This window comes from Protopterus annectens, chromosome 2.part1 (genome assembly GCF_019279795.1).
Source record: "Protopterus annectens isolate FY-2018-M chromosome 2.part1, PAN1.0, whole genome shotgun sequence".
NCBI lineage: Eukaryota > Metazoa > Chordata > Ceratodontiformes > Protopteridae > Protopterus > Protopterus annectens.
Genome location: NC_056729.1, coordinates 1,007,437,153 through 1,007,459,338, shown reverse-complemented (window position 1 = coordinate 1,007,459,338; position 22,186 = coordinate 1,007,437,153). Strand labels below are relative to the sequence as shown.

General features: G+C 44.2%; 1 protein-coding gene across 1 annotated transcript in view; it reads right to left on the bottom strand.

Moving 5' to 3' along the window:
- Nucleotides 1–21,887, bottom strand: part of WDR1 (WD repeat domain 1) — a 549,035-nt gene extending 527,148 nt beyond the window's left edge. Inside the window, exons 1-2 of the mRNA XM_044063522.1 lie at nucleotides 21,645–21,887; nucleotides 20,950–21,071 (exon numbers count right to left, since the gene is read on the bottom strand). Of these exons, the coding sequence (XP_043919457.1) occupies nucleotides 20,950–21,071; nucleotides 21,645–21,660 (138 nt within the window). The 5' untranslated portion in view covers nucleotides 21,661–21,887. The remainder of the gene's footprint in view (nucleotides 1–20,949; nucleotides 21,072–21,644) is intronic.
- Nucleotides 21,888–22,186: the final 299 nt, after the last annotated feature.

Sequence of the window (22,186 nt, the reverse complement as noted above, 5' to 3'; positions counted from 1 at the left end):
CTGTGGCTTTTATGTACGCAGAGGTATGGACATTTAGACTGAAAATGAATCCCACCAACATCAAAAATAGACATTCAATTTAGTTTGTGGGGCTGTGCAGCCTGTAAAACTACCTATGGAGGCTTCATCCCCAAAACCTCTTAAGTAAACAGACTGATGTTAATGCATTATGGGGACATGGGCAAAAATGTTTTGAAATTGTCAACTTTCAGAAGTAGTCACTTGCGTTTCCAACCATAAAATACCATCTCCCATGCACAGGTTAGTTGTTTCACTTAATTTACTGGCAAAAGTGCCTTTTTTGTTTAATGCCATTTAAAGCTTTTTAAATTAACTTTTCTGCTTGGTAGTAAGCCAGCCCATCCCCCACTCAGCTAGAGTCAGCTCTACACCATTGTAGACTGGCAGGATGACAGATATGTGCAAAGGTCAGTCTAGGTGCGAAAGACAAAGGCAACTGCATGATTAAATTATCACTGCTACAGCCTGTTTTGCATATAAAAAGCAAAAAGTTGAAGTGTATTACTGTGGCGATTAGGTCTTTCAATGTCTTCAGTTGGACATGTGCACTGAAAGTGCACATTTTTTTTGGGGGGGGGGGGGGTAAGCTACATTGTGCAAACAATGACCATAAAAATGTCCTTTGTCTTTGTTATCAGTTATTGGCTGGGTTTACTACAGGGCAGACGAAATAAGTTACTGAGGCAGTTATGGTTTCCTACTTTCATCACAATCAAATATCACAGGTGTACATGGGGCCCACCTTTGGGAGAAGGGGGCGGACTAGGTTTGAAAGTGATGACCATGTTGGCATTTCACCCACAGCTAATCATTTTTGACCTGGCTTTTCAAAGGCAGTGCACATTAGGAGGATGTCCATGAAAAACAAATGTTCATTACAGCTTTTATTTGTGGATAATTTCTGACCACGTATTTTTAAATATACTACTTACAAGTTGCGAAATATGGTAACATTAGAAGATAAACAAAAAAAAAAAAATACATGCGATCTTGGAATGTGCTACTGGCTGTACTGCATTATTTTGCAGTATGAAATCTCACTTTGGGGTACTTCTAAGATTAAACCTTGAAATTGGCATACAGAAACAAGTAGAAATAAGTTATCGTATTGTGTTCTTTCAGTCTCACCCAATCTTGACAGCAGAGAGGACCACAGAAGGTGGTTAAGGTTACGAGTAAAGGTAAGGAGTCATGCTGGATGTATGCATGTAGGACAGCAGCCACGTGAAATATATCCATGTCATATTTCTGTTTTCACTTTATTTCCAATCTAACATAGTAAAATGCACACTTTTTGGTTGGGTAGGAAGGCAAAAGGATTTTATGCATCTTCGCAACAATTTGCCTATCTACTGTGAAAACCTGACAATGAGGCTTTGTCAGCTTTGAACATTATGCCTTGGCTTAGACCAATTCCTTCCATAAAAGTAAGAAAAAAGACAATTTCTGTCCTCAGTAAAAACGTTTTGTTCAGGCTATCATTGGATACAAAAAAATGGAAACTGCTCTAAAATACACCTCAGAGCATCTATAACCTCATGACTTGTGGGTGGGTCATAGTGGCCTCCAGAGCTCTGGCTTATTATTACATCAATTTGATTTTCTTTTGAAGTTATTAGAATGGCTTCTTAGTGTGCGCATTCAAAGGATGCAGGAAAAGGCAAAATTGAACAGACTGAATATTTTTTCCCCACTCATGGTTTATATTTGTGCCATCACTGGATAAAAAGGTTGTATACAAAAGGGTTTAAAATGCACTGTAGATATCCGTAATCCCATGGCTTCTGGGGACATAATGATGCAAAGATCCCCAAACTAAACATATCCTTTAGAAGCACGAAAAATGTCCTGCCATCAACACCTCACACAATACACTCCCAGGACTATTACGATCTTAAAATGTCAACAAATTATCCATAAAGTCAAACTTTGGAAACTCAACATACTCCTGCAACTAAATGGAATACCACTCCACCGGAATTACTCACAGATACCAACGCCAAAATAGTTGGACCTAGTAAACAAAACTACCTTAAAATTAAAGTGACACCAATCTGCATCAAACTCTTTTGAGCAGTATCCAAGTAAAACTGGGCAAACCCTTAGGAATTTACATCCCCTTGGCTCCCATCCACTTTACACTGTCCTCATTAGCTCCAACAAAAATCTCCATAGGTTCATACTAGGCTATCGGCCCTAGGGCATTTATAAGCCTAGCCAGAGTGTGTATGGCTTTCGCCACCCATATTAAATTAATTTTGCTATGCCCTTTTTCAAGGTTAGTATACTGTGCCTCTGTCTAACTGTGACACAGAAGTGATACCCGGGGTAAACCTACGATCTCCCATCCACTCATCAAGATTCCTCTTGGAGAGGAAATGAGGGACTCTGCCTAACCTGGACTGGGATTTTATTCGAGTGAAGGGAGCCTCTGGGTTATGAATCTGTCCCTCCAGCATGTCCCATTTATTTCAGTGCTGAGGTTCAAGTCCCTTGAGCGCATAGCTCTATGGGATCCGGATTTTCTGAGGTGCAGCATGTCCATTAATTCCAGGTTGGACATGGCTTTATACGTCGGGCACAGATCGCCTCTGAGCAGGCGGTATGCCACGGAGTAGAGCCGGAGTTTCTTTAACCGGGCAGCATACGGCATCTGTTTGAGACCCTTGATCCTCTTGGTGAGGCACTCCTGGGGTCCTTCCAGCTGCCGCAGGTGTCTGATAAGGTGCATCCCAAAAGGGGCATTGTACTCAACTATGGGCCTGATGAGGGATGAGTAAAGAGGCACGATTACCTCCCCTGATCTAGATGTGAATCCCTTCATGATTAGGTGGGCCATATAAAATGTTTTTCTAACCACTTTGGCCACGTGGTTGTGGTAATTTGTGGGCACTTGCCAAAGGGGATGACTATACACCTTTTGGCATTTAGCTTGAGATGACTATACACCTTTTGGCATTTAGCTCGAGACCATGGCTCTGGCACCAGTTGTCCACCTCTATGAGGCCCCTTTGGAGGATGTTTGTGTCGGCTGGAGAGTCTATCATGGCGCCCAGTCTGCAGTCATCTGCGAACTCGGTCAGCCACAGTCCTTCCATGTTGGCCTGTACCTCCAAGAAACACATACCGAACAAGAGAGGTCCCAGGACTGAGCCCCGTGGGACGCCACCTGTAACTGGCCTGGAGTCTGACATGGCTCCAGCCATTCTAACCATGTGGGTTCTGTCCTTGAGCCAGTCCACAACCCATCCAGTGACATAGGGGTCCATATCCAAGCTGGTGAGCTCATCTATAATGCCCGAGTGGGGCACTGTATCAAAGGCCTTTGCGAGGTCCAGGTAGGCTGTGTGGACCACCTTCCCCCTGTCAATGGCCTTGGTGACCGTTTCAAAGAAAATCGACCAGGTTCAAGAGGCAGGATCTGCCCCTAAAGCAGAACTGGGCAGGATCCAGTGTCTGTAGGTCCCCAATATCCTTATTTATAAGGTCCATGATGATCCTTTCCATAGTTTTGCAGACCAAGCCAGTGAGACCTATGGGGCGATAGTTTCCAGGATCCGTTGAGGCACCACCCTTGTGGAGAGGGACCACCGTTGCTGTACGCCACTCCTTGGGTACATATCCTGTAGTAAGGCTGAGATTGAACAGTAGTTCTAGGTTTGGGTTTAGCTCTTCTTGGAGTTAATGTAGGACGCAGCCCGGGACACCATCTGGTCCCATTGATGCTGTGTTTCTTGCTTTGGAGAGGGCAGCTCTTACCTGAGCATCTGAGATGTCAGGGGGGCAGCACTCTGCTGGGATAGATATTAGCCCTTTTGGTGGGGAGTTTGCTTGAACCTGTCAGCTAGGATGTTGGCAAAGTCTGTGGGTTCGGTGTATTTTTTTGTCATTTTGGACTAATTCTGAGCATATCTGGGAATTCCCACCCAGGTTCCTAACATAACTAAAGAAATCCTTAAGTGTCCTGTGCAATTTTTCTCTCGAAGCTGGCCTTAGACGATTTTATGAGTGCCCGTAGTTTTTTGCCAATACTGATCAGAGATGCCTTCCCCAGAGGTCAACCTGTCACTGGTTAGATCAGACCATAAATTAGAAGTTATGTACTCACCATAACGTTCCATCTGAGTAGGTGACTTCATTCGGATGCAACCTGTGGGTATCGGATCCGACCTCGGATCCGAGCCGGCAATTCAAAAGCTTAGGCTCCTAGCTCCTCCCTCTTACCCATAATCCCTTGCCAAGCCCTGACTGACCTCAGATTGAGTTTGCCTCAAAATACTGACAACAGTACACTAAATCAGCATAAATACTCGCTCTGAAAAGGTCAGGGGGATGGAGGGGGGGATGGTTGCATCCGAATGAAGTCACCTACTCAGATGGAACGTTATGGTGAGTACATAACTTCTAAATCTGAAGTAGGCAGACTTCATTCGTCTGCAACCTGTGGGACAGAGTCCCTAGCTACCTGAATCTTGGGCGTCATGGAAGGATGTTCCGAGCACCGCTGAGCCAAAGGATGCTCTTCCTCTAGAAACAACATCCACCTTGTAATGAGAAATAAAAGTATGAGGCGAGGCCCAAGTAGCTGCCGCGCAGATATTATCCAATGAAACACGGGACTTAAAGGCGGCTGACGTAGAAACTGCCCTAGTAGAATGAGCCGTAACCCTCTGAGGAGCAGGTCTGCCTGAAGTGTCATATGCCTGCAGAATACAATTAGCAATCCATTTAGATAGAGTGACTTTAGATACTGCTTTACCCAGAGCAAATTTAGCAAAGGAGACTAACAGCTGATCTGATTTCCTGTGGCCAGCTGTTCTGTTAATATAAAAACGTAATTGTCTATGAACATCCAAGGAATGCAATTTGTATTCTCCTTTGTTTGAGTACTTGGGAAAAAACACTGGCAAATTGATTGACTGGTTAATATTGGATTCAGAAGAGACCTTCGGAAGAAAAGATGGATTGGTCCTGAGGCACACCCTATCAGGGAAGAAAGAAAGATAAGGCGGTTTGACACACAGAGCCTGAAGCTCAGACACCCTTCTGGCTGAAGTGATAGCTACCAGAAAGGCAGTCTTCCAGGAAAGGTATTTTAAATCAGAAGAAGCTGCAGGCTCGAAGGGAGGAGCAGTAAGGGCCTGCAGGACTAAAGACAAGTCCCAAGGCGGTACAACCTCCTTGACTGGAGGCCTTAACAAAAAAACTCCTTTGAGAAATGTTTTGCATAATTTCGCCGTCATAAGGGGAGCTGTGTCATGACCAATGTGATAATGCGAGATAGCTGCCAATTGTACCTTAATCGTGGAAGAACTAGCCCCTTGATGAAAGAGGTCTGTTAGGATCCAAAGTTCTGTCCTGCCCATATAGAGAATCTCTTCCATTTACTCCGATAAACCTGTCTGGTGGAAGGTTTATGAGCAGCCACTAAAATGGCCTTGACCGGTGAAGAGATACCGGGAGTCCTAATTAAGGTTGGAACTGGAGCAGCCAAGCTGTCAACTTCAGGGTCCGCAGATTGGGAACTGACATTCCCAGAGGGTGAGAGATGAGATCCGAAATTGGATCCAGAATCCATGGTGGATTGATTTTGTGAGACCATACAAAGGGGAACCAAGGTTGTCGAGGCCAGAATGGGGCAATGAGAATCATTCTGCTCCCCAAACTGTTGGCTTTCTGCAGAAGCCTCTGCATCAGAGGAAGTGGAGGGTAGGCATAAAGGAGACCGGGAGGCCAAGCATGCACCAGAGCATCCCTCGGGAACTCCCCTGGTGGGGGAAGCAGAGCGAAGAAATTGTCGCATTTGGCGTTTGAGGGAGAGGCAAAAAGATCGCAACAGGGTTGCCCCCAAACGGCAAAAATCTTCTTCGCTACTTGAGGATTGGGGGACCACTCGTGTGGAGAAAGGATAGTGCGACTGAGCTTGTCCGCAAGGATGTTGGACTTTCCCGGAATGTGCGTTGCTACCAGAAAGCGTTTGGTGGAAATTGCCCATTCCCAGACTCTCATGGCCTCTCGACAAATTTCCCGCAGAATGCCCCCCCCCCACCCGAGGCAAGAAGCGTCCGTGGTCACTGTGGCTCGGGGAAATCCCTGCCAGGGGCTCCGGAGAAAGAAGCCACCAAAGAAGGGAGTCCCTGCACGCTCTGCTGACCGCAATCGGAGCGTTTAGAGACGAACAAAGAGGGGACCACTGAACTGAAGGGTCCATTGAAGAACCCGCATGCGTAAACGGGCATGAATGAGAAGCGGGATAGCTGCCGCCATAGAACCTAGGGCCCTCAGGACCGAAGCTGCAGTTGGAGATGGTTGCAGGATCGCTGTCACATGACACTTCAGGCTGGCAATACGGTCTGGGGTGAGGAAGGCTCGCATTGATCTGGTGTCTAGTCTTCCTCCTATGAAATCTATAATTTGAGTGGGATTCAGAAAAGATTTCTCCCAGTTGATCGTGATGCCCAGCCTTGGTGCTAGTTGAAGAAAGTAATCCCTGGCTGAGCACAGAAGATGCCTTGATGATGCTGTCAGGAGCCAGTCGTCCAGGTACGGAAAGACCTGTAATCCCTGGAGCCTCAGGTGGGCCGCTACCACCGCTAGCACCTTGGTAAACACCCTGGGGCTGAGGTGAGACCAAAGGGAGGACCCTGAACTGATAATGACTGGCTCCCAGCCGGCGAAGAAACCTCCTGGATCGTCTGTCCATCCGAATGTGGTAGTACGCATCCTTGAGGTCTATGGAACACATCCAGTCGTTCTCCCACAAGAGGGGGAGTATAGATTCCAGGGTGACCATCCAGAACTTTTGCTTGGTTACTGACAGGTTCAACTGGGAAAGGTCTAAGATTGGTCTTAAGTCCCCGTCTTCTTTGGCACCAAAAGAACCTGGAGTAAAACCCTAATCCGGTTTGATCTGGGGACGCTGGATGGCTCTTTTTTCTAGCAGCTGCTCGATTTCGATAGCTGCCGCCTCCCTTTGGTCGGGTGGAACATCTGGGAGGCTGCGAGATTTGGGAATCTTGAATAGGGGTATTGAATATCCTCTGGATATAACTCGAAGCACCCAACTGTCTGTTGTTATGGACTCCCAAGAAGTCAGGTGAATCGAAAACCGCCCCCGACTGCCTCCAGAGACGGACAGCCGGGCAACCCTTCAGGGCTGCTGCGTGGGTCTCTCAGAGAAGGGTTCTCTGGATCCAAAGTTGCCAGGAGCCCCCCTGCCTCTGGCACGACGTCCTCCTCTGCCACGGAAGGACTGGTTATCCGGAGCAGGTTGGGACTGCTGCGACTTCCGGAACCACATCTTCTTCTGTCCCTTTTGGTTCTTAGAGAAGGACCTCTGGGGAGCTGCGAAGCGGACTCTGACGGCAGACAGCGTCTTCCCGTCCTTTTCGCTCTGGACTAATGTCTCGCGAACAGTCTTGCCAAACAAGGCAGAACCATTGAAAGGGGCATTCGCGAAGGTCGCCTTGAAGGGCTCTGCAAAATCACAATGGCGGAGCCAGGCCTGTCGCCTCATGACTAGGCCTGCTCCGCTGGCTCTAGCGGCTCCCTCAGTAGCATGAGACAGTAGCCGCATAGATGTATTGGAAACTGATCTGAGAGTGGCCATTCGGGTGGAGTAAACCTGTTTATCCTCACTCGAGATGGACTCCGGGGGAGATGCAGCGTATTCTTTAATCAGATCCCGCTGCATCCTAATGACATGTGCCATGTAGTTCAGCGCTCTCAAGGAGAAGGTTGCTGAACTAAAAACTCGCTTCCCAATGCGATCCATCGAGCGGGACTCCTTGCCCGGAGGATGGACTCTCCTGGGCCAATTCCCTCTTCGTGGCTGCAGCCATCATCATGGCATCTACTGGGGGACCCTTACTCCAGTGGGTGTGGTCTGATGGAGGAGAAAGAATGCGGTCCGGGCGCTTAGGGATAGGCTCAATGGTGTCCGGTTCCTTCCACGCCCTGATGGAGATAAGATCCACCAGGGGGTCAGCAGGAGGGGACACCCAAGAGGTAGAAGGGCCCGCCTCGAATGCCTCCAAGAACACAGACTCGTCCGAAGAAGCCTTGGGGGCAGACCACCCCCCCCTGATCCTTAACATCTCCATGTCTCCAAATGAGACGTCCTCAGGGGGTGACCTAGGGGAGCCTTCCCCTTCATCCAAGTCTGTGTCTTCTGTGACGGACTCAGGGGAGTCCATGTGCCTCCTCTTGCACTTACGCTTCCGAGGTACTTCATCGGGGGGGCTGTCCGAGGAGTACTCTTCAGCAGTTGGATGTTCCAAGGGAACACAAGAAAAAGCCACCAGCAGTTAGAGAACCAGGAACCAAGTACACTGCTGAACGCCAATAACTAGTCCACAGATATGCAATAAATATTTATTAATTCCACAAGATAAGCGCTTTCGTCAAAAGCGCTTTTGTGGAATTAATGTATATGTTCCAAGGGAACCACTTGGGACATCGAGGCGGGCTGTCCCTGGGACCGGCTGGTGGGGGCCTGGCCCAACTGCAATGGAGTGCGGGATGGAGCCGTGGCAGGGACCGGGGGTCCGGATGTCCTCGACAGTGCCCTTTCCACTACGTCGAAAGCCGAGGGGGAGCCAGCTTCTCTAAGCCCCGAGAGCCGACCCCCACTCGGATCAGACGTACGGATCGGAGTCGGAGCCGAAACCGTCGGATCCGAGAGACCAGTGTGCTCCGACCTGGACGGAGCCGAAGACACACCAGCTCCCTCGGATCCGCGGCTCGGCCCTCGGCTCAGAGAGGTCGGGTCCGAAGTACCCGAAGCACTCAAGGGATGGGACGGATCCGAGGTGCGCTGACCCATCGGATCTGACCCACCCCCGGATCCAAATCTGCACGGCGCCGACAGCTCCGAACCCGTGGTATGGGTCGGAGAAGGAGCCAAGGGAGCGAAAAAAGGGGTCGAAGCCCCTCCCGGATGGGGGGGGGGCTAGGAGCACTCCCATTTGCATTTGGGCCTGGATGAATTTCCTCATCATCCGGTCCATATCAGCTTCGCTCATAGAAAAGGTTGATCTAGAGGAGGCCACCGAAGCGGACCTAGAGAGCCGCCTCGGTGACCTCCTGGAAGGGCTAGCCTCCTCCTCCTTGGGTCCAGGAGAGAACAGAGGGGAGTGGAGCCGAGGAGGAGGAAAGCTAGAAGGCACAGGGGAGGCCCGCTTAGATGGAGGAGCCGAACTAGAAGTTTCGGCTCTCCTCTTGTGGTGCTTCTCCCTGTGCCTCTCCTTCTGTCTTTCCTTAGAGGAATCCTTCCCCTCCGGCAACTTTGAGGGAGGTTGAGTCCCAGCCGGAGGGGGAGAACTCACAGCAACAGGTTGCTGAGTGGAAGGGGCAGAGGCCGAAGCGGTATCTGGGGGTAAAAGACCCGCCAGCACCAACCGACCTCCGTTCCCTCAAAGCCGGGGTTGAACCCTGCACAAATGGTACAACCAGATGACAGGTGTTCAACCCCAAGATTAACGCACGAGTGTGGCCATCTGCTGGGGATAGCTTATGGCCACACTCATTTGAAAACACAGCCTTATGGGCTTCAGACATAGTAACCCTAAGGCCTAACACACAACACACACAAACAAACTACGCAAAACCCGATAAATTTAAACAAAAGAGAGAGGAAAGCCTAAACACACTCAACACTAACTGAAACAAGAAAGAAATTAAAGATTTTGAAAACTTTTTTAGTCAAAAACTATCTCTTATCTTTCACCAACGCCAGGAGCTCTGGAATTCCGTACCTACTTGAAAAGCGGCAAACGAAATCTGAGGTCAGTCAGGGCTTGGCAAGGGATTATGGGTAAGAGGGAGGAGCTAGGAGCTCGGAGCCTAAGCTTTTGAATTGCCGGCTCGGATCCGAGGTCGGATCCGATACCCACAGGTTGCAGACGAATGAAGTATGCCTACTTCAGATCTAATCATTCTGGATGTCCACATCCCACCAGCCCCAACTAAGGAAACCACAGTAAAAAACTTTTCTAAAGCAAACTTCACCTTACTTAAGACAGAGGTAAGTTTCACAGCCCCCACGCTAAAACATAACGCTGCCCAAGATGCAGAAACCTTTACAAATGCACTGAGCATCTACAAGGATGCATGGATCGTGCCATCCCTAGCAAAACCAAGACTCACTCCTCTAAGAGAAGGAAACCAGTCTGGTGGACCCCCGACAAACTGGCTATATAAGAGGAGGAGGAGGAAACTAGTTCAGAAACAAAAAAGCAAATCCCAAGAAGGAAAGACATCCCTGATCAGTATTGGTAAAACTAAGGTCCCTCAAAATCATCCAAGGCTAACTTCAAAAGAAAACTAGCCAAGGATTCAAAAGTTAACATAGCTAAAAAGAAGGCTTTGTGGTTAAGAATCTAAGTGGCAACTCAAAGATATGCACTGAACTAGTGCAAAATAGCACAAAATATACTGAACCGACTGATATTGCCAACATCCCGGCAGACAGATTCAATGCAAACTTCACCCCCCTTTCACCCCCAAAACGGCCCACAACAATACCGGAAAAGTGTAGTGTCCCAGAAATCAGATGCACAAGTGAAAACAGCCCTTTCAAAAGCCAAAAACAGTCAATGGGGCCAGATGGTGTCCCAGGCTGTGTCCCGCATGAGCTACAGAGCAAACTAACCCCCCACCTAAACACGCTGTTCAACCTCAGACCTTCCACAGGCTACATGCCCACAGAATGGCACACAGCAACTGTTATTCCACTCCACAAAGGAGGGGCCACAACTGACCCTGGTAACTATCACCCCATAAGCCTGACCAGCCTGGTGTGCAAGGCTATGGAGCACATCATGGAACTCATTAACAAAGACATTGGGAACCTCCAAACACCTGATCCAACCCAGTTCGGCTTAAAGGGCAGACCATGCCTACTAAACCTGGTTGAGTTTGAGACAATCACCAAAGGCACAGACGAGGGAAAGGTGGATCACAGCCTACCTTGACCTCGCCAAGGCCTTCAACACCATCCCCCACTCTGGCATTACAGAAAATCTCGGATACTCTGATTGTACTATATAGCATAAATCCAAAGCACACGATAGTCACAAACAAAAAAACTTTAATGAAGCTTTCAGGTCTCCACCCTTCATCAGCATACTAAACACATCACATTAATTTCATTTAAATAGAGGAATATTAAAGTCACATGATCAAGCCAGCCGTTCATAAAACCTCCGTAATTAGTAACACAAATTAATTAAAAACATTTCCTAATTCTAAAATACTAGAAGTATTTATGTTTATATAAAAAATGTTTATATAAAAATGTGGTAAGTGATATGAAAATATAGAAGTAAAAATATAAAAAATTACATCTATAAATTTAATACTGATTTAAGAATATTTTTAAAGATTCTCCTTCTGCCTTTTCACTAAAACTGGTTTTAGGCTCACTGTTCCATTAAGCCCAGGATATTTGTCAGCATGTAAACGCAATATCCATTCACACGGTAAGAATAGCGGGCTCCAGGTCAGACTCCAAACCAGTCACAAGTGGCGTCCCACAAGGCTCGGTCTCGGGACCCCTACTGTTCGGCATATAATTCTCAGAAGTACAGGCAAACAGGAGGACTATGGCTAACCAAGTTCGCCAATGGCTGCAAACTGGCAACCATAACTGACTCGCCAGCCGACACAGACATCCTCCAAAAGGGCCCTACCGAGACAGACACCTGGTGTCAAAGCCATGGCCTCAAGCCAAATGCCAAAAAATGCATAGTCATCCCGTTTGGGAAACGCCTATGAATTACCACATAGGCATCATCCCCCTTAACACAGAAGATCATCCCCCTTAAAGAAGAGGTAATAAGATCTGAGGACCCAGGTAGATAGTAATCTCTCCTTTGACATCATATTGCCAAAGAAGTTATGAAATCCTTCTATGTGGCCCACCTAATTACTAAAAGGTTCGCATCTAGAATAGTGCCCCTCTACTCGTCACTCAGACCCATAATAGAGTAAAACGCCCCATCCGGGATGTACCTCACAAGACACCTCCAACAGCTGGAAAGACCACAAAAGTACCTCACCAAGAGGACCACTGGCCTCAAACATATATCCTATGCATCCCAATTGAAAGTCGGCTGTACTCTGAGGTATATTGCCTACTCAGAGGCGATCCCTGCCTAACATACAAAGCCATGTCCAACTCAGAACCGATGGACATGCTCCACCTAAAGAAACCCAAGTCACTGCGAGCCACACGCTCTAGTGAGCTAAAAACTGCCACAATAAATATAACATGCTGGAGGGATAGATTCCTGTCAGAGACTCCCCATGCTTTGGAACAAAATTCCAAACTACATTAGGAAGAGCCCCTCACTAACACTCAAGAGAAACCTTGACAAGTGGATGGGTAACAGAAAATACACCCCTGGGATCACTTCACTGGCTCTGCTTGACAGTGAAAGCAGACACTGGCTAGGCTTATAAAACACCCTTGGGCAGATAGCCTAGTACCTACCTATAATAAAAAAAATGCATTTCAAAATTTAAAGCAAGCTTTAGCTACTGCCCCAGCTCCAGGGCTACCAAATTATAAAAAGGCTTTCATTTTACATTATCATAAAAAATTATATGCTCAAAAAGTGCTTGCACAAAAACATGGGGACAACTACTGTCCATTGGTTTATTACAGTACAGCACTTAATTCTATTGCAAAGGGATCTCTACCATGTTTAAGGGCAGTGGTCGCTATTGCCACTCTAGTTGATAGTGTGCATTCGCTGGTGTTCAGGCATATTCACAGTAATTTCCCATCATTCTGTATCATCTCTAACTTACTGCACATCTAAATACAAACAGACGTCTTTCTGATCATCTATTTGTCTCATATGCTGTCCTGTTTGAAACGTGCATCTTTATTACCTACTGTTGAAAATAAGTATAATTGCATGTGTGACCAAGTCCTTTTTTAGGAGAAAGAAGATAAAGGACACTCCTATACCAAATACTGAACTGGAACTATTTGTAAACTGTTCCTGTGGAAGATCAATAAAACAAATACTCACAAAAATAACACCAGTAATGATGTTTTGCTTTAACAAACATTAAAGTATTTTGTTACCCAAACTATTAGCAGTAGTTAAATGTAGTGCCCAAAGGGGTATTAATACAGTTTAAAAAATAAATTTAGCAAATAAAGCTGCTTTAAGAGTAATAAAGAGCATCAGCTTTCCAAGCCAAAGTAAATCACAAAAAATATTTCACAGGTGGCTTAAAGCCAAATGCAGTAAATATGCCTATGGGTTATGGGGAACTCCGGATGGCTGACTGGTGACACCTGCCTCCTTGCTACCTCACCTGGTAAGGGTATATCACTTATCAGCCCATGCAGGTAAGACAGCTTTATTTAATCATATTACCCCATAGTTGTTACTTCAGTATGTTAATAACTGTGCCATAGGCATACTGTTGGCAAAAATGCAAACATTAGGGCTGCATGCTTACCATCACCTTGGGTACCTTCTGTTAATGTGCATCTAAACTTTGTCCAAATGCCAATGTATTGGTAGTGGTTTGTTTTCTGCATAGGTAAAAGCTTAACCATGTCACAAAACAAATGCTGTTAACATTTGTTAAAACATTACTATTCAATTTCATACCAAAATTTGGTGTACCTGTACTATCGATAGTGACCAAAAACCCACTTTAATAATTCCCCAACTGAAATGCTATGCAAACTTTAACGCCAAGTCGAGTCTTCACTGTCCCAACCATCCAGAGTCATTTAAATTAGTAGACAGATTTAATAAAACCCTTAAATTTCAAAAATGTTTTGTGCCAAAACGAACCTTAAAATGACCACAGGCAAGTATGAAAAGTGCATTTAATACTACAAAAAAATTGAGCCCCTATAAAATAATTCTCCTATGCATGCAAATTCTATAATTATTTAATCTTCACTTCTATTACAAAACTCAACGTCCAGTTACTGAAACCATTTTCTAAATTCTATGCTCTGCCATTGTACTAGTTCAGATTTTCCCTGTTTACTAATCACTCATGGCAAAATTACCAAATGCATTTGCTTGCATATAGTAGTATTCGACTATTGTAGTACACATTACTATACTTGCATGTGTGTGCCTTTCATTTTTTCGTTTTAATCGCCATGGGTGAGAGGCTAATGAAACCTTAATTGGTCCCACTTAATTTCTATTTATGGTAAAACAAGATGGTGGGGCACAAAACAAAAAAAATCGTTTAACAAAGTCAAGCTTCAACTGATTTAGTTGTAAATAATCACCAAATTCAGACTGCATTTTTACCAGTTCGCCCTTGACCAGTACCAAAACTTCCAATATTGATACAAAAGTTAGTTTAGTCAAGTTACTGTTCACATAAATTCAGCTTAATGAACAATACAATTTGCAGTCTGAAGTCACTCTCTCAAAACTCCTCAGATTCCCTAGAAAGGGGAATGGATCCAGTAACAACCCTTCCTCAATGTATACATAGAGAAGTAGCGGATTATAGCAAATCTTATTTTAAGACATAGCACATACAGCATCACTATGTAAATCTACAAATGCCAGCAGCAATCTCATTAAACCCATTGGAAAACAGCCAAAAAGAGAACGTGACACAAATTTACTTGTGTCCAGTGTTCTAAAACAATGCATTATAAGTGAGGCTTGTCTGTAGAAACTGGGGTTAAAACATGAACAGGAACATGGCTGAAACTCCTAAATCCTCTCCCAGGGTACCCCTTGGTATTACTACTACACAGTTTCTCACTTCTGAGCCAATTAAAACATACAGCTAGTAACTACAAAGATTTTGCCTAGACATTTTAAATAAATAGTATGCACATTTTAGTTTTGCAAGAATACAAAGTCAAGTCAAACTATTTAATGCAGTCTGCTTTAAAGCAGATCAAGTAGCATTTCATTTGCAAGGTACCATTCAAAAAATCAGATCACTACTGGATCTATGGAAATGCAGGACAACATACAGTATGGTAAGCCACCTTAACAAGCAGGCTTAACATCATAGTCCACGTTGGTGTAAATGACCAGAGATGCAGCTCTCTAGACTATAGGAAGAGAGGAATTATGGATCTCAGAATGTGTGTCCCAGGCTGATATGAGCCTAACATTAAACAGCTTTCTACCTTCTCTAAGGATGCCACAATACAAACAAATGACAGGCTTCAACAACTGGCTAAGATTCTGGTGCCTTTCCGAGGGAATGCAACATTTGTCAGCATGGAAGGAAATGGTCAGACCACTCTCTGTTTTGCCAGGGACTGTTTGGACCTCTCCCCTATAGACTTTTGAATATTAGCTAAACTGCCTTTTTAAGAAATACCAAACTAAAAATATTTGCAATATAGCAAATCAAGGTGTTACTGCTCAATGCTAGGAGTCTAAATGAGAAACTCCACTCCCTACAATCTCTCCTCACCCTAGAGAGCACAGACATCTGTGTAGCACCCTGGCAGTGTAAGGCTATAATGCACCCCACATATTTACACAGGCAAGGACTAAAAGCAGAGGTGTCTCAATTTACATCAAAAATAAATATACCCCAAGGTTGGTCAAATAGGCAATGTGCTTGAGCTTCTCCCATAGGCAAAATCCTATACCACTTCCTTGCAAGTTACAGGTCCCCTTCTAGGGCTCAGGAAACCCATAAGTTATACTTAAGCTTACTGGAAACACTCACCATCCAACCCAATACCATATTCACAGCTGTCTTTAATAACCCCACTATTGCTTGAGAATCGTAAAGAAAACCAAACATACAGGCACAGAGATTCCTGGATGTTGTAAACAAACTCCCTAGGCCAGATCATCAATACACTCACCAGGGGCACAAAAATGCTGGATCTGGTCATCACCAATATGGGAGAGCACTGCACACCCCTTAGTGTAGTATCCTTTCTGGTACAGTCAGATCACAAAACAGACTAAAGTAAAAATACCTGGAACACTAGCTAAAGCTAGAATGTTCAGGAACTACTCCAGAGCAAAGTTCCCTTTAAATAACCTGGCAAAATTTCAAGCCCCCCTAAACACTGAGAATACTGCTGCCTACAAGGAGCTGTTCACAGGAACCCTATACAAGCATGTTAACTGCACAGAGAGCTGTATCCACCAGAATAGGTACAGGACTACCAAAAAAAAAGAAAAAAAACAACAAGCGACCCTGGTGGAATCACATCAAGAGGCTGTATAACAGGACAAAAAAATCATAGAAAATTTTAGGAGGTACAGCACACAGCAGGATAAACAAAGCTACACATACAACTGAGAACAACAGTCTACTAAAGACAAAGTAAATTTGGCCACCAAGGCCAAAAACAAAAAAGGCATGCTTGAGCCATGTCTACAACTTCAAAGGATATACACAACTGCGTGCAGAACTCATTGCTAAAAGAGTCACCTATACAAAGATAAAAATATTGCAAATCTACTGGCAGACAAATTCAGCTCTAACTTAACCCCTCGCTCCCAGTCTGCCTCCGCTGAGGAAAACAATCAAATGCAACTCCCCTACAATCACTAGGGACTAGGTCTTCAATACTCTAAATCCAATAATACTGCATCTAAAGGCTCAGAAAATATCCCAGGCTAGCTACTAAATAGCACGAAACATGACCTAGCAGGCACTCTGGAATTTCTGTTCAACCATAGCATATAGACAGAGACTTCAAACCTCATGAAAGAACAGCAATAGTCATCCAACTGCACAAAGGCAGGCCATCTACAGACCTGCAAGTCTCACTAGTCTCAAAAACTATGGAAAAACTATCATGGACATTGCGACAATTTGAGGTATTGCCAGCTATGCCAGGAGATGTAGGGCAGTGGATGTGTAACATATGCCATTAGAGCTAGCTGAAATTTGTAAAGAATTACATGCCATTTGCATATCAAACTGATTTGTACAAATGTATTATAACTATTGAAATGAATACTGTAACACATGATACTGGAAGAGAAGAGGTTAAAGTTGAGCTCCAGGTAACTTAGGGGGAAAAAAAGGAGTATGAAAATTAAATTACCTAATTTAGGCCATAAAGATTGTACCTTATGGTTCTGACTGCACCCAGAGAATGGATTATTAGCTCCTGTAGGAAGAGTGGAAGTGTTTTACAACTTCCAGAAGCTGCAACTGTGTGTATGGTTAACATACATGTGCAAGCTTCTGGTTCAGTTTCCAGTAAGGTGGATAGTACGGGAACCAGAAGTCAGATGACCAGATGTGTGATGTCACTTTAATCCATCACAAAAATGATGTTTCAATACTAGATGAGACTGAAGTCTCTTAGCAGTCTGTTTTCTGGAACCTGACAATGAAGGGCCTCTCACCTACTTCGTCTTGCCTTGCTCTAGTAAGTGACCAGAGAATAGTAATTCCATAGATCAGTCAGGAAAACGTAGCGAGATTAGTTAACTGTTTTCCTGTACCTGTATGACTCTATTGATCTGGGTTATTTTAATATTCCCTGTGAGTGAGACTCTGGCGTTTATTTTAAATAGGTATTTAGTATTTTTATATTTATTGTTCCTGATTATGAAACTTATTTAAAATTTTCATTGTGGCTGGTCCTTTACAGAATATTTTAACATTTGAGGATATATATCTATTTGGCGACTCTGTGGCCTCTCCTGAAAGCCTTACTGCGTTACTCAAACACTACTATTGGTATTGATATTTATTTTACTCAGTATAATTTGGTACCCTTGCAAGAGCCTTAGAGTAGCTGGCTTTGGAGTGCCTGGTGGTAGTGCAACTACATTATAGTCAAGGCAGAAGGGGCATGAGCTAGTAAATCTGTGCCAGCCTTTCCCAGGTCATGTGCGTCTTTGTGAAAGATCATATCTTAGGAGTGTGTGTGTGTGTGTGTGTGTGTGTGTGTGTGTGTGTGCGTGTAATTGTGTGCCAGCCACTTGGCACAAGCACAGAGAGAGTGGTGGAGGACTTGGCTTGGACACTCAGCTGAGGACTCAACTTTACAGCTGTGCCAGTGGGGAGTCATAACTGGGGACCTGGAGTGAAAGAGAAATCCAGACCCTAGATGGAGTGTTCCCTCTGTGCTCTTAAGAGACATAGTGCTTGGTGCAGAGAGCTGCATCTGGAAATACTGTGTGCATTTATTTTTGTTCCAAGTGAATGTCCCTCTTCAGTGCCAGTGGTGAGGATTTAGGCTCCATTAATACTGGCCCAGAGAGGAACGTCACTGAAATGATCAATGACATAGGAAACCTCCAGACAGTGGACTCAACCCAATCTGGTTTTGTCAAGAGCAGCTCATGCCTACTTAACCTGGTGGACTTCTTTAAGACAGTCACCAATGAAATGGACAAGAGCAAAATGGTTCACACTGCCTACCTTGACCTGGCCAAAAGGATTTAACACAATGCCTGACTCTGGCATTGACAGATTAGGTATAAACCCTTATATCACCCAGTGGACAGCCAGCTGGCTCAGAGTACACAGGAAGTTAGGATTAGGGAGTCCACCTTTAGAAACAGGCCAGTCACAAGTGAAGTTAGTCCTGGGAAACCACACTTCCTTTTTGGCATCATCTTCGCTAACTCAAGGCCAACGTCAAGGGCCTCTTGCTAACCAAGTTTTCAGATTATTGCAAATTAGGAGCAAACAGAATCCCCCTCTGACATTAATGTTCTCCAGGAAGGGCCCAGGAAGGGCTAACAGAAATTGTGTCATTGCCATGGACTAAAACTAAATGCTAAGAAATACAATAGTATCCTTTGGAAGTCATCCACCCCAGGTAACTATCATACTGAAAACAAACTATCAGTCTAGTAGTCAAGGACTTTGGGACACACAGACAGTAATCTAGTCTTTAACATCAACCATCTCAAGTAGTGAAAAAAATTATTCTATGTTGTACAACTTGTAAAAAAGGTATGGCTGGCATCTGGATCCAAGGCGGCCATTGTTCCATCATATTCAGCCTTTAATCAGACCTATCATAGACTACAATAGTCCCCTCTGATATGTACCTAACCAGGCACATCCAACAAATGGAACACCTATAGGAGGTTCCCCACTAAAGAATACATGACATAAGTAACGTGTCCTATGCAAACTGCCTCAAATCCCTATACCTGTATCTTGTTTTCTACATACGGTAGAGGAGATCTATGGACGGCGCAATGGTGCAGCAGTTGTGTTGTCACCTCACAGCAAGAGGTTCTCCAGTTACATTCTTGGCTGGGGTACCTTCTGTGCAGAGTCTGCATATCCTCCCTGCATTCGTGTAGGTTTCCTCTGGGTTTTCCAGTTTCCTCCCATGTTACAAAGACATGCATATGGAACGTTTCTCCCTGGGCCTCCACTGAAAATTGGCTTTGTTTCAAGTAAGACTTTCCTGGTGAACAAATGTTAAATAAATATACATGGCATACAAGGCATTGTCAGACCCCACCTTAATGGACTTCTTCAAAATCCACAAAACAAAACAAATAGCACCATAATTACCCATTCTAATGGTTTAAATGCACCTGTGATATAAAAAGGACCTGCTGTGTCCAGAAATGACCCTTTGAAATAGGCTCCCCATCCACATGGAGGAGTTGCTTCCTAATCCAATTAAAGTGCAACTTGGCCAAATGGATGGGGGAACAGAAAATTCATCCATGGTTTGGTATCAATGTCTCTAAAAGATACAGGCAGCCTGTAAATGATTTAATCTCCCAAGTCACCGCTTACACTTATCAAGGGTACCAGAATAAAAAAATTTGAGATGCATGGCTAGGCTTAAAAAGGCCCCAGCGGTCATTAACCTAGTACATACCTATAAACCTACAATTCCATTAGATTCCAAAACACCACTTGGAAAGAAATTTCTTTTTTTGCTACCACTTGCGGTTACTTAGGTGAATTCTGTATTTCTTCTAATACTTTGACGCAATAACATTTTATGATCAAACCAATCATTGGATACACCTAAAATTTATACACATAAAAAAAAATACTACCACAAAGCTTAACCTGAAATATGCTCCTTTCCATAAAAGATTGAAATAAGTACCTTGCTGAATTAGTCAGATCTATGTGAACTGGGTAAGATGCTTTAAATCTCCAAAAATTAAAGGTAACTGTTTATTTTATTTACGCCTTGCTGACCCGGTGTCCCAGAAGGCTAGTGGCCTATTTGGGGGAGATTCAAGGTGGTAATTACTAGAGGCAATTTGACCACGGCATCAAGCTAACATCCACTACTCTTTGCGAGAGGATCTTTTACATCCACTGAAACCAACACCAATTCAAGACCATGGCTAAAGTACCTTTCCAAACTTTTCATTCACAGAGGTGCAGAGTACAGTCCCCTTCTTCCACAGAGGTTCAGGATTAATCCCAAACACCACCACCTCAACCAGGTGCTTTTCAAAAGTGGAATTTAAGTGGTCCCCTTCTTCCACAGAGGTTCAGGATTAATCCCAAACACCACCACCTCAACCAGGTGCTTTTCAAAAGTGGAATTTAAGTGGGAAGTAATTAAATGATTCTTACATAATGCCTTATCAGCAACAATGTTTCTGTCTACCAAATCAGATGATTAAATGCAGGTGTTCCAACCTTTCTAGGCAATAAACCGGCTACCAATAATGCAACTAAAGAAATCGGCAAACTACTAGACTTAACATTCATGTTAGTGTTCAATATGAAATCTGGTCCTAGCAGCAAATCTGTTGCTAAAAAGGTATAAAACTCATTCAAAACAATGCCTAAAGCAAATGCAGAATGAAATGACAGCAGTGCATCGTGTTCAGACATGACTCATTGAGGAAGAGTAGAAATCACCAGTACTTTACAGAGAGGAAAAAAAATAAATAAATAAATAAATATTCAAAACCAAATCACAAGCTTATTACTATAAAACATCACAAACGATGATTAACAAATATCAATAATTACTTCAATGTTCCGGATGATGACACTTTTCCCATTGGTGTAAAGAAAATTTTTCCCCTTGGGATCGCCACCAATAACTTTGGAAACACCTCTTTCTACTTGAGGAAGGCAGGCAAACACTTTTTCTAGGGGAAGGATTACAAATTACAAAGTTAACATTTCTACCAAAAGTATATGCAATATTAAGAATACAACAAAACTGAAGCAGTTATAAACTAGAAATAAGGTGAAGAAAAAATACAGAAACTCAATACACGCCAGTTACCACCCTTTCGGGTTTGGTTAGATAGATTTGTATGGCCTTGCAGAGTGCATAATTAGCATCTATGCCATGAGCAGAAAACACATACAATGCCATTGATTCATTCGTTCATACATAAACAGAGTCCGAGAACATGCTTCCAGTCTGCTCTGGGCTTTATTTCCGCATTCTTCAGAACTATGCCGAGCTGACCGAGATTTTTATTTTTTTTCAAACTGTGATAAGTCGATAGGTCTGTGATAGGTCGAAGAGTACTTAAAATGAAAAGTGTACAGATTATGTAAAAACACACAAGAGACAGAGTGAACCACCTGTAAAGGTGCAGTCACTACCCCTTTCCCCCAATTAAAAGCTACAGCAAAGCAAGACCACTACCCTCATCAGACCACATAGAACAACACCCAACAGGACACAGAATATAACAGCTGTCACTTACTAGAGTCATAAGACATGGCTGCAATCTGCACGAACTAGCGATTCTCTCTGTTCCTCACTAGACGATAAACAAATTCCCCAATATCCTACAGACCTTACAGGTACCGGCAACTATTCCACTGGTTGCCTACACTTCCCTCCCTGGTGTCTCAAACCCGGAAACAAGCTCCAAACAGCATTCACCACTGCTTTGACCATATATAGTCAACTAGAGTGGAGCGCAAGGAACTGTTATCAGCGTCGGCAAGCCTTCGCCAGCGCCACAGGGTTCAAGGAAGTGACGCGTCTATATTCGAGCACGGGATTGCTCCTGTTCCGAGGAATGGAGTACAGAAGATTATAATTCTGTAGCTGTAGTACTGCTATAATAATGTGGTGTATGTCACGAAACAGTTCATCTGACATGTTTAGTTATGTATACACATCAGGCGCTGTTACGTGACTTGGAAATGTGTTATTTTTAAGTAACGAATGCTTTACAGTTAGGGTTAACCGATGTAAAGACTGGAGTCAGGCATACCCATGTAAGCCATATTGTACAAA